A 13,619-nucleotide genomic window follows, 5' to 3' on the forward strand; every position below is an offset into this window, starting at 1 on the left:
TTTTTTCTCATCCTTTACCTTGTGTGGGTTAAAAGCCACAAAGTTGAAATATAGTCTGCAAAGTATACTTCAAATATATATGAGAAGTGTGTGAGCAATGCTGAAACTTAATTGATATGCTGAGAAATATATAAAACATACAGCCACTGGATTGGGAAAATGAAAATTAATATGTGAATGGTTTAGCGAACACTATGCTTTGCCCCCAGAACCTGGTGTTTATTATTGTGCACTTTAGTAGGAGACAGAAGCAGTATCAATTGGAAAAACATTTCTTAGTGAATTGAGAACTGTATGGCTTTCCAATTCCTAAGTGGGAAACCTGGTTCTTTGGTTTCTTTGTTCCGACTTAAGCAAGTCCCAAGCTATTTCAGCTGAACATTTTACATACTAATGGAGTCTAGGGAAGTGACTTTGGCAGCTGTTCATGGGATAATAATGAAATACACTATTTAATACTGCATGCTGCTGCTGTAAAATGTGGGGAGTATTTTATAGAGATCCTGGTGAGTAGAGCTGTATCCACTTTAAGTTTAGCAAGTGTATGAAACTGAATGAGGAAGTTCTTTTTTCATATGAGACTAACTAGTGCTCTTTTCTTACAGGTAAAGAAAACGTGCACAGAATCAGATGTTCCCGAAGCCCAGAATTCCAGGTACAGTAAAACAGAGGCCAAGACTTCACTAAGAAAAATTGCAGCTTTGGAGAACTAATATGACGTTATACTCCAGATACAGCTGTGATGTAAAACATGGGGTTTAAGAACCTATCTGTATGGAAATCATACATTAGACTGGCTGGGATGTCATTACTCGTGATATTTAATAAAAGGGCACTGATGGGATTTAACTTTAAAGAACAATAGTGGAAACATCTCTAGGAATACTTGAAAATATATTCACATTCTATTTAAGTTCATCCTCAATTTTCTTTCTATTCTCTTCTTATAATGTATTCACATCTGAAATTTTTCCAGAAACTTAATACCTTTTAAATCTGTTTATTGAAGATCTACCTTTTTTTTCAATCAAATGTTGCTAGATTTTGAGAATTTCATCAAGTTGGAACAACCAAAATTAACTTGGCATTCTCTTTGCGCTTAGTTACTTCATTCATGTCTGACTCCTTGCGACCCTGTGTACTGTAGCCCACCAGATCCCTCTGTCCACTGGAATTCTCCAAGCAAGAATACTGGAGTGGGTTGCCATGCCCTCCTCCAGGGGATCTTCCCAACCCAGGGATCAAACTCAGGTCTCCCACAGTGCAGGCGAATTCTTTACCACCTGAGCCACCAGGGAAGCCCAAGAATACTGGAGTGGGTAGTCTATCTCTTCTCTAGGGGATCTTCCTGACCCAGGAATTGAAGTGGGGTCTCCTGCATTGGAGGCAGATTCTTTACCAGCTGAGCTATCAGGGAAGCCCTGATATTCTTTTTATGTTTATATAAAGCCTGAAGAAATGATGAATTAAAGTGATCAGACCACTACATACAGGACTTGGGCACCATTTAGTTGTTTGTGCCTAGACCAGGTGCACAACAGACATTTTTAGGCCTATACATTTTCACTGTTTTTGTCTAAAAATCTAGGCCTCAATTTTAAAAGTCAGTAAAAGTATTTTAAATACTATTACAATAGTAATCAGGTGGCACTAGCGGTAAAGAATTCATCTGCCAGTGTTGGAGACACAAGAGATTCAGGTTTGATTCCTGGGTCAGGAAGATCCCCTGAAAGAGGGCGTGGCAACCCACTCCAGTAGTCTTGCTTGGAAAATTCCATGGACAGAGGAGCTTGGCAGGCTGTAGTCCATGGGGTCACAAAGAGTTGAACATGACTGAACACGTACACACACACACCCTTCATATAGTAATATTGGGTTGTCCAAAAAGTCTGTTCAGGTCTTTCATACCATCACAGAAAAACCTGAGCGAAATATTTTGCCAACCTAATATTAATGGTATAACTCAACTTATTGCGTTAACAAATTTGTGTTTAATGATGAAATGAGTCTAGTTTATTTTGTCCTACTCATTCCAGCCTATGATGTATATAATGATTTTCTTGGTACAGTAAAACAATACAGATCTAGGTATAATGTTAATGACCATCATATTTTCCTTTTAGAAGGCAAATATATACTATATACAGTCCATTTACAGTTTGAGTAAATCTTTGTTCTTATGTAATATGATATTCCTGTAATTAATTCCTATATATATTACAGATAGATAGTGAAATGATTGTATGTGTTTTTGTCTTTTATGATTAGGTATCAATATAGAACCAAATAGTTTTCGTTTATTGGAACATTAGGAAATGGGTGAACTATTAAATTTTTTCTTACAAAGTAGAGCAATTCCAGGACATATGGAGAGAGGAAACTCAAGCTCTATTGCTTGTGGATGTTTCCTTCCTGACCATTTTGCTGACGTCTATGAGAAATCCATCTATGACTTGTTATTTAGCTAATTAGATAGTCTTTGCAAGCTGCTGGTCTTGATGGGTAGTAGGGAAAACAGAACAACATAATTATTATTTTTATTAATATTGTATATCAATTTTTTTTAATTTTTAAGGCCACTCAAGAGTTTTGAACAAATAGTGCGGTACATTAATAAATTTTAAACAAGCAGAAAGTCACTAAACTGATTCAGTGTTTACAGTTTATATCAATAAGTTCAAGAAGACAGAGTTCAGATTTCAATGTATTTAAACCTGGAACTAGATCATTCTCTTATCTAGGAAATCCCAGCCCATATAGCCTTAAAAATACAATTTTACATTTATTGTAAATAAGTTATGTTTAATAGATTATTTTAAATACATTTTATTATATATTATTATACAATATATATTAATTGAAAAATGACTTCTTATAAACTACTATTTAGTTGCCATGGATTAGCTGCTCATAAAAGTTTTCTAATCTGCAATATATGAATCCTTTCCATGTATGCATGTTCATTTGTGCCTGACTCTTTGTGACCCCCATGGGCTGTAGCCCACCAGACTCCTCTGTCCATAGGGTTTTTCTAGGCAAGAATATTGGAGTGGGTTGCCATGTCCTACTCTAGAGGGATCAAACCTGTGTGTCCTGCATTGGCAGGTGGATTCTTCACCACCACACCACCTAAGGCAAATCAATTTCTAAGGGCACTAAAGCTTAGTGATATAAAAAATAAACAAGTAAAACAAATCTTATTTATAAAAACCCAAGATGGAAAGGCCAGAGAATAAAGAAGAGCTAAAGAACATCGTGCACAGAAAGGATACAATAACTTGCGAACAGTCAACAAGTCAAGGGAGGCCAAAAATAGTATTCAGTATATGCATGTACTGAGGTTCAGTTTTTATGAACAACTGAAAAAAAAAAAAAACTACATGAAAATGCTTTTATTATAGACACTGGACAGCATTACTTTAGTGTATACATGTACGGGTACATTCTTTTTGCTTATTAAGAACCACAGACATTCATGTTCTCTCTCCCCCCAACTCCTTCCCTTCCCTGTGTGTGTGTGAGAGAGAGAAAGAGAGAGAGATTTAAGGACTGGGGCTAAGTAATTCTATTCTAAACAAATCTAAAACAAAGAACTGAGCTCAAAATGAAATACTGTATCAGCATAAAATGCATGGGAGCTGGAGACCCACTGCCTTATAAAATGCTCCCTGTCTTGGAACCTAAAGCTAATATCATTCATTTATTTAGCTAGCTTTATAGTGTGTTGGTTTTGGATTTGAAAAGATTAGAATAAATGCAGATGGAAAGTGTTTTTACAGTAGGGAAGTAATTAAATTGGGCGTGGAGACTTTGTCAGGGAAATTCTTGGAGTGACATATGTGTATCAGCAAATTCTTTGTCTTGCTTGGCCTTAATTCCTCTTTTGGAAATAGAGTCTTGAGCTGCCAATGTGACTAGTAGATTAGTAAAAAGAGAGTTTACAAACCCATGCAGTATCAGGAAGGTAAAATGTCTTCTTAGAAAGAACATTATGTATGTATACTGGAAGTCAGAGGTCAGTATTTGTTCAGTTTCATAATACTGTGTTGAACTCGGTGGTACGTGGAAAGCGACAGAATGTGCTTCATAGAAGAACTGACATTCCTTAAATGTACTTTTTTTTTTTTTTCACTTTCCTCTGTGTCATAACAATGTTGAGAATGTAGTGTTGGCCTTTGTTCCTAAAACTCATGTTAACCTTAAAATGGGTTCTGAGAAAACTAAAAGTTTTATTTCTCATGCTTTATCTTACCCTAAAATTAAGTCTTACTAGACAGACCATGGAGAAGGCAATGGCACCCCACTCCAGTACTCTTGCCCAGAAAATCCCATGGATGGAGGAGCCTGGTAGGCTGCAGTCCATGGGGTCCCTAAGAGTCAGACACGACTCAGTGACTTCACTTTCACTTTCCACTTTCATGCATTGGAGAAGGAAATGGCAACCCACTCCAGTGTTCTTGCCTGGAGAATCCCATGGACAGAGAAGCCTGGTAGGCTGCAGTCCGTGGGGTTGCACAGAGTCGGACACGACTGAAGCGACTTGGCGGCAGCAGACAGACCATTTAAAACAAAATCTGATGTGTCATTTTTATGTTGATTTTTTTCTATGTTCATGGTGACTTTTTGAAGATTTGTGTCTTACATGAGCCATCCCTAAACATACATGGTTTTTGTTTAATTTTAATGTAATAGATATCACCTAGATGAGTGAAGTTAGAATGTTCTATGAGCTTCACCTGTTTTTTAGCTCATCTACCTTTCATTTGTCTTATGAGGTGAAGTAATTTATTTCATTCTTGGCAAATATCTTAGACTGCCTTTATGTTAAAATAGTTCCCATAATACCCAAACAATATCTCTGTTGAACTTCTGTTTCTCTTCACTTTTTCCTTTTTGGGCTCTAACTAGTAGAGCATTTTCACCAAGAAGAGATCAAGAGCTTAGAAAGGAAATAAAACTCAAATCAGGCAGTTTTGTTTTGTACTTGTTTTGTTAATTAAGGAATACATGGAAATAAAAATTTTGGTGAAATTGAGCTCTGAAGTGACTTCTAGGAATTATACCAGTTCTTTTCCTATTTTTGTTTTCATTGTGGCTACAGTATTGCCAGTAGATTATAGTAAAGAGATCTAAAGGAGAATATTAAAGTATATACATAGGAAGTACTTATGGTATGGATAGCTAAGATAGTTTTTGCACATGGTGAATGACAAAAGACTCTGTGTAATGGGGAGGGTTCCCTAGTCAATACTAACTACAATTATCAAGAGAAAGGCAGAACAACTCTCCAGCTTTCAACAAAGCTTCAGAATTAGTCTCAGTTTAATATCATAATATTTAAGTGAACCTCAGGAAGTTTAGCTATTTGATGCCTATGTTTTAAAAGCTTAAAAACTGCAACTAATTCATCTTATGTAAATAGTTATGATTTGACAATGTTATATTTAAAGGTATTAAGTTATACATGATTATTTTCTAGTAAAATAATTATTGCAATAATTCCAGAAGTCTGAAATGTTTATCTGTATATAATTGCCTGTCAAAAAAATTAAATGTTATATTTTTTCATAGCAGGGAAAGCTGAGGGCTCTTTGCTGAATATGCACATTGTATTTCACTGTGTCAAATCAGAGGGGCATCTAGCCTCATATTCTGTCTCTAAGAAGCATCAAAAATTGTTAATACCAGGTTGCATTTCCTCAAATTTTCATAATGTAGTTCCAGTAAACTCAGATTCTTGCAGTAACACAACTAGCTGTATAGTTCATGAAATTATTTAACCGTTTCTTGGACTTAGTTACATTATTGACTATCTTCAGATCTTGAGAGTCTATTCTTGATCATTTTTTGCTTTCCTTCCATTTCATTTTTTTTCACATACAGTCTCTGTTGACAACTCTTGACATAGCCCATAATGTCTAGAATGCTCTGGCCACTTCCTATGACTCTAGTCTCAGTGTCATTCAGGCTTCCTCTGTCAGAAGATCTACATTTACAGATGCCAAGCTTCTCCTTCCAGAGGCTGGGTCATTTCTTCCCTTCTTTAACTAGAACCCCCTGCCCCCAGCTTTGCTCACCTACTGAATTTCAACTCATCCTTCTGGTGTTTCTCTCTGTGCACTGCTGCTTTCTTAGGGAAGCCTTTGCTGGCCAGCCAGCTGCCTCTGGTCCTACTGCCATAGGGCCTCATGGCCTCATCTGCTTCTCCTTCGAAGTAGCCTACTTTGATTAATGCCTGCCTCATGCACTACACTATAAACTCTACAAAATGAGCGATCATCTCTGCTTTCTTTTGCTCCCCATCGTAACATTAGGGTACAGTGCAGGGCCTGACGTATAGCAGATCTTCAATACATACCTGCTAAGTGAATGTGCTCAGTGCTTAGTCTTATCTGACTCTGCAGCCTCATGGACTGTAACCCACCAGGCTCCTCTGTCCATGGGATTTCCCAGGCAAGAATATTGGAGGGGGTTGCTATTCCCTACTCCAGGGGATCTTCCTGACCCAGGGATTGAACCCTCATCTCTTGTGTCTCCTGCACTGGCAGTCGAATTTCTTTACCACTAGCACTCCCTGGATAACTTCCAAATATACACAATCAGCATGCAGTCTCTCCTGGGAGAGATACAAACTCCTAATGCAATTTTATTAGGGATTTCTCCCAGCATCTCAAACTCCCTTTGAACAGAATCGTAATATTTACTTTTCCTCCCCCAGCATCTTTTCTGTCTAGTGATAATGCTCTCAGTTGTCCTGCCTCAGAACTTCAGAATAAGCCTTATTTCTTTCTTTCCTTTCCCAAATCCTGTTGGTCATCAAACTGTGTATTGAAATTCACTTTTCCCTGGCCCTGCCCCTGATCACTGCCACTAAGAAAGTTCAAGCTTCTGTCATCTCACCTCTGAACTAACACAACAAATCCTCTGTGGCTTCATTGGATATCAACCTTGCCTTTCTAGTCTGTGGAATTTTTGGACAAGCCCTTCTTAAATAATACACTTTCCATATGGCATTAGTCATTAATCTGACAGACAGTATTTAGTAGATATTCAGAGTATACATAGAAGCATGAACCAATAACCTTCAAAGTGAAATTGTGGGCAAGACTTTAAAAATAAGGACATATACTATTCATGCCAATTTGCTGTCCATAAGATGTCAAGGATTACCTGGGCTACCTGTTACTCACTTTCCTTGTGCCCTTATTCTGGTGTGCTAGATATTCATTGATTCCACTTAATTTTCATCCTTTAGTTCCAGATTGACAGACGAGTACATGAAATTCCAGAAAAAAAAAAATATATATGCCAGTTGCTTAGGTACCTTGATTTTCAGTCCCTTCTCCTGTCACCATTTCCTGCATAGACATAAGAGTAAAATATGCTATTTGTGTACTGGGCAGTTACCCAAGAGCATCTGTGTAGGACAGTACTTCCCTGCTCATCCTACAGATGAGCTCATTTCATTGAGGAATGGTTGAGAATGGTACACCAGAGTATAGCCTGAGTGCTGAACACTGTGGACTAAAGTGGTTAGGAAGAGTTGAATGGAATATTTAGGGCAACAGCTGGGTATCAGAGGACAGATAAGATTCGAAGAAATGGGGGAAAGAGAAACCACAGTAAGGTTAAGAGTGAGGGAAAGAACTAGAAACTGAAATGAAAGGTACCTTTTATGGATGGTTGGTGACTAGTCTTGATTTTATTTATGTGGAGAAATAGTTGATGAGATTGGAAAATAGGTAAATTTGCATAGATTGTGATTGGCTGGGATTCCTAGTTATTTTAGTTAGGACCTTTGTTAGTTGCAGCTATTAGTGTGAACCAGTTTAGGTGGAAAAGGGGAGGTTTTTGTTGTTTTGCTCTGATTTTAAACAGGAGTATAATATCTTAGATAAATTGAGAAGATAGGGCTTGCTGGGTCTCATAAGGTCTGGGAACCAGGGACTGACTTTTTGTTTATCTCTAATCCACTGTGTCCTTACTACTTGGCTGCTTCAGTGTCTTTCTCTCTGTTTATGCCCATTGGCTGCTCTGTCTTATTTTTGCTCCTGGACTTATAATAGGAGGAAAATATTCATGTGACACTGCTTCTTTCTGATTTTTAAATTTTTACCTCTTTAGGTATCCATATAATAGAATCTCTCTCTTTTTCTTTATTTCTCTTCCGAATTTCCAGGAAAGAGAGTGATACCTGAGTGGCTTTCCAGAGCCACGTCTGGGAGCATATGACTCAGTGGTAAGAACAACTTCCAAGGAAAGGATGCTGAGCAGACAACTTGATCAAGTGCCCTCAACCTTCTATCTCTTTCCTACCCACCTACTTCATCCAGCACCCTTGTCCCAAGTCCTTCATTTTAATCCAGCACGTATCATTTCTCTGATTACATATAACTCACTGGTTATCTATTTCACTAGTATGGAGATTTGGAGCTCAATTTTATATCAGATATCTACAAACTATGATCTGCAAAGCAGAGATCTCTTAAGAGAGCATTATGTGGAATGGCAACCAGACTTCAAAGTAAGATGAGTTCCTTTCACCTCTTTTTATAAACCCTGCTCCCAATTTTTAAACTTCTTGCTCCTATCCTCAAGTTGACCAGTTAAACCCAATCTCCTTTTCTGCTCTCAAATACCAATCCAAATATAAATCACTTTCTCCATTTCGTGTGGTTAACCCAGTTGTTAGATAATAGATGAATGCACTTCATCCTGCAAATTAAATTATTTTTCAGAGGGCAGTTTTGCCAAAATGACTGTCTAGGTTTGGACTGCCTTTCTTTTGAAGCCAACTCTCAAGCATACCTAAAGAAATACACTAGCCATTAATCAGTTGGAGTCCAAACTTGAAATTTTGGCCACCTGCCTTTCAGGCATTAGGAGGTCACCAGTGGATTTCTGATCAGGTAATAATGTTATTAAAATGTTCTTGCAATGACAGATCAGTCATGGCACAGGTGCGTGGAGGCAAGGGAACCAACAGTGAAACTTACTTAAAAGACCTGAGAGACACTTAGCAAATTGTGGTTATTTTGGAGAAGACATTATACACAATTTTTTTCATGGTTTAAACACATTTTCTAAATTGTCTACATCATGTATTTTTGTGTGTGTTAAGAATATAAAATAATAGATTTGAAAAAAAAATAATAGATTTGACTTGAAATAGACATGGTAGCAGTGGAAGGAATCTGGCTTCTACTTTCTAACAAACTGCATTATTCTCCCAAAATGAGAAAACTCCTGACTTCCCGGCATGTATTAGTGATGACTTCCAGAGAATGGCTATCTTCCTGGCCAGTCACTTCTACAGTAAACTGAGTTCCTCTGAAGTCTTTATGGTTAATAATCTAAAGCAGTCTTTCTGGAGACTGTGAGCTGCTTTGAATTAATTTAGTCAGAGTAACACATCACATAAAGTAGCATTTGTTTAGTGACTTTTATCCAGAAGATCAGAGGAGCTAAGATAAGGCATTACTTTGCATCACAGTAATAATTAAAATTGTTATTCAACGTGAGTAGAAGCATTGAGGGTCCTGTTATATTGGTTCAACTTAAAATGAGAACAAACTAGAGGACCTTAGTTTTCTTTTCAGCAGTTCAATTATAGGAACATTTATTCTTGCCCTTCAAGTTATCGTTTATTGGGTATCAACTGTGTGTCAGGCACTGGTTTGAAGGTTTGAGATACTTCAGTGACAAAATAGAAGCATACGTAACAGGGGAGTATCTTAGAAAGCGATTAGTTCTAGTGATAAAAGGGGAGATGGGGAGTACTGGGGGAGTAGATTGTGATTTTCAGTTGGATGATACTTAAAAGTAAAGATTTGAAGTTAAGTCAAGAAGAAAGCGGGGGAAAGTGCACTCCCTTCGGGTTGAGCAACACATAGGCCCTTCCATGGACGCCTGTCTGGCACATTCAAGCAACAGCTAGAACAGTGTAGCCAAAACAGAGAGCTCAGGGTTTCAAATTTGAAATAGCCACATTCTAAAAAAAGCAACTATTTCTAGTCTTTCCCGTATTTTTGAAAATATTTACTTGGAATTTACATAAATCAGTTGCAAATATTTTTTCTTGACTCATCGGTAATAGTTTCTGGCAAGCACCTCATCCATCATTGCTACAAGGTGGGGCTGATCCCCAGCCAGGAATGCCTCTCTTTGCCACACCACACACATTCTCTAATACCAGCGCTCTCTTCTGATCTGAAGACTTCAAGCGTCTTCAAAAGCCTGAAGCCTGTTTGGTTTCTTTCTTTCTTTTTTGTTTAAGAAATGCTGTTAAAGTTTCAGCCATAAATATAGATTAGAGCTTAGTAAAGATTCTAAAAATTTGAGTCGTAAAGGTACAGAGATTCTGCTCATTATCTCACATTTAATCATCACATCTCAGTTGTCTTAGCAACCTACACAATGTTCTCATTTGCTTTTCAGTAAGCCAAAGGATGAATGAATTCTTTGTTCATGTGTTTATGAATTTCTATCACCTGATACTTGATGTCTTTCTGGCATGCTTACTGTGCCAAATAACTGTCTTTATATTCTTAATGTTCATGTAACCAAAATTAAACTCTGCTCTTCCTAAAAAAGTAAATTTCTAATGGAAAAATATCCAACCTCAGATAAACATAAATGTTTATATTATAAAATGTTTTTGTTGTAATTATAATTAATTTTCAAAGCTCAGGAAACTTGCCACACTCAGTTATCCAACAGATTTGACCTACACAGGCATACTTGTGAACTACAGAGAAAGAAAAAAGCCTGTTGATAGAGCTAGGTGTCCAAGAGTTGATTCCCCCAAACTTACATGCTTGCTTCTCTCTGATGCTGTCTTGGAGTGTATGTTCTCTTATACTATATACCTCTCTAGTTTTCAAGTGTGTGCTCTGCTCAGTCATGTCCAACTCTTTGCAGCCCTATGGACTGTAGCCCACCAGGCTCCTCTGTCCATGGGATTTTCCAGGAAAGAATACCAGAATGGGTTGCCATTTGCTACTCCAGGGGATCTTCCTGATTTAGGGATCGAACCCACATCTCTTGTGTCTCCTGCGTTGCAGGGGGATTTTTAACCACTGTGCCACTTGGGAAGCCCAGGTTTTTTCAGACTTATACCATAATAAGGTGGATGTGGCCCTGCTCACTTGACATACTAAGCAAATATGGTAGACTGTCTGAGTTCAGATTCCAGCTGTTTGGCCTTGTTGCAAACTACTTTACTTCTCTGTGCCTCAGATATCCTTATGTGTAAAATGGGAATATACCATTCTCCCATGGGGTTCTTTTAAGGCCTAAATGAAGCAATGTAGGGAAGACACTTAAAGAAGTACCTACTACATATTAGGTGAATTTAAACAACTGGTCCTATTACAAATAGTCATAGTGATAGTATTGACAAGTGACAGTATGACATAAAAAGAACAGAAAAATAATGAAGCATAAATGTAAGAATGCAAAAAGCTTAATCATGTGGGATGTTGTGGCATAGTGCTAGAAGCCCGGTATGCATTAGAAATGTCTGAGGGCAACCCTTAGTACAGTCTAATGACTCTCATTAGTTGCTCACCTTGATTCTTTAGGTAAAAGTTAAATTGTGTTTATCATCATAACACATTTTAGAATTACTTCTATACAAAGGGACTTCCTTCTAATTGTGCTGTTGATTTAAATATTCTGTTCTATAGGCTTGACTTAAATAAGAGCTTGTCTGTTGCATTCTGTCATGTGATTAGTTTGTAGAAATTCCATACTTCTCAAAAATAATACCATCTTTTCAAGAACACATACAACCTTATTACATGAAGTGATATTGTTGTAGCCATGCATGCAGGGAAACAAACTCACTCAGAAGGACAGTGCAGACGGTGGAGTGCAGTCTATTACACCCGCGGGCCCAAGGCAGAGTCTCCTCTTAGCCAAGAACCCCGACCAGTTTTTGTGAAAACCTTATATACCCTAAGTGTACATGCTCAAACCCGCCTCCCCAAATTCTCTGAAACTAGTCTGAACAAAGGAAAAGAAAGAACAGTCAAAGATAACCCGTGATAAAACTGTGATGCATATGCCTTAAACCTAGGTAGTTAACAGTGGACAATTATCAATAAGCCTGTGGTCATACCCCAATAAGCATAATAACAGTTTATGATTCTATTCGATTACACAGATAATTAGGGTATTCTTTTAGGTGACGGAGAGTCTAGATACGAGCCCTGGGGCTCTTCCATTGGCGGGAGAGTGGGGGCGCGGGGGGGCGGGGCGGGGGGGTGTTGGGGGGAGGGTCTGTTTTTCCAGTTGGTATGTCGTTTCCATAGATACTGAGCATGTACCTCAAAGTCCACAGTCCGGCCCAAGATGGAGCCCTGCTTTAAAGATGGACCTTGTTCTGTTTCCTTCTTCACTGCCCGCTTTTCATGCTCTTAACTCATACTATGAGCATCACTCATAGGGACATATTGCACCCTGGCTGTCTAACCACCAGTTTGGGAGAACGACACTAACCTTTGGGTTATAAAGTTCATAGTACATTGTAAAATGCAGGATCCACAAAGCAGAACTATCAAGGCGACTGATAACAATGGTAAATATAGTTTTCTGCCAATCACCCTTCACCCAAGATAGGACTGAAGTCCAGAAAGATTCGTTTTCATTTGACATTGCTTTTACCTGGTTTTTCATGTCATCTAAAGCAGCTGATACATTGCCAGATAAATCAGGAATATATACACAACATTCAACCTTAATTATAGCACAGGTCCCTTCTTGAGCAGCTGTGAGCATGTCCAAGGCCATTCTATTTTGAAATACCACTTTTCTCATTTGGATTTGTTCTTCATTTAAGGCTTGGATGGCTTTAGCACCATCTAGGAGGGCCTGTTTTGTGAAATTAGTCCAGGCCTCTACTTTAATCATAATATCTGTTGTCCCTATAGAAGGTACAAATAAGGCAGCAATATACTCATACCACTGAAACACAGACCTTGTCCACCTAGCATATAAATAAGGTAGATTTACCAGGCCTTGTTGTAGGTTAAGCTTTATGCTGCCATAGGCAAAAGTGAATCCCAGTGTGCAGCGGCCTATCCAGCCAGTTGGTAACCAAGGCCAAAGGTTAGGCCCACAAAGCCATTGGATTCCCTTTGGTGCCATCCAGCGGAATACAGGGCTGTATTTCCAATCAAAGCCTGGCCAATGGATGGACTGGTTGGGGTGGTATGTGACCTCGAATGTTCGTTTACATTTTTGGGGGGATAGGTAACCCATATATTTTAGTTCTTTTAGGTCTAATGGAAGTTACCAAACCCTACCCTTTGTTCTTTTTGTTCCCAGCATATAGCTGCAGGAGTAATTAATTGACCCTTTTCTGGGGTCATCTAGAAATATTCATCCCAGACTTGGTAGAATTGTTCAACATACTTAGAGGCCTGTCCTTCCTTGCCAGTCAGGGAGTTTTTTTTCCTTTTGTTCTTTAAATATTAGGTATAGGCTTTTGTTACTCCTATGAAACTGGTGATTACATCAAATGTAACCCCATGACCCAAGTCTATTGACTGTAGGTCTGGCTTTCACCAAGAGAGCAGGGAGAGATTATGACTGACAAGAGAAAGGAAAGTCTTTTT

General features: G+C 38.2%; 1 protein-coding gene across 9 annotated transcripts in view; it reads left to right on the plus strand.

Annotated features, from left to right (window-relative positions):
- The window catches only part of EYA4 (EYA transcriptional coactivator and phosphatase 4), a 358,775-nt gene that overhangs the window by 202,407 nt on the left and 142,749 nt on the right, over positions 1 to 13,619 (plus strand). For all 9 annotated transcript variants that reach the window (XM_055535668.1, XM_055535669.1, XM_055535670.1 and 6 more), the window contains one exon: positions 606 to 655. In XM_055535668.1, the coding sequence (XP_055391643.1) occupies positions 606 to 655 (50 nt within the window). The remainder of the gene's footprint in view (positions 1 to 605; positions 656 to 13,619) is intronic.

The sequence above is a fragment of the Bubalus kerabau genome, chromosome 9 (assembly GCF_029407905.1).
Source record: "Bubalus kerabau isolate K-KA32 ecotype Philippines breed swamp buffalo chromosome 9, PCC_UOA_SB_1v2, whole genome shotgun sequence".
In the NCBI taxonomy this organism is placed as follows: Eukaryota; Metazoa; Chordata; class Mammalia; order Artiodactyla; family Bovidae; genus Bubalus; species Bubalus kerabau.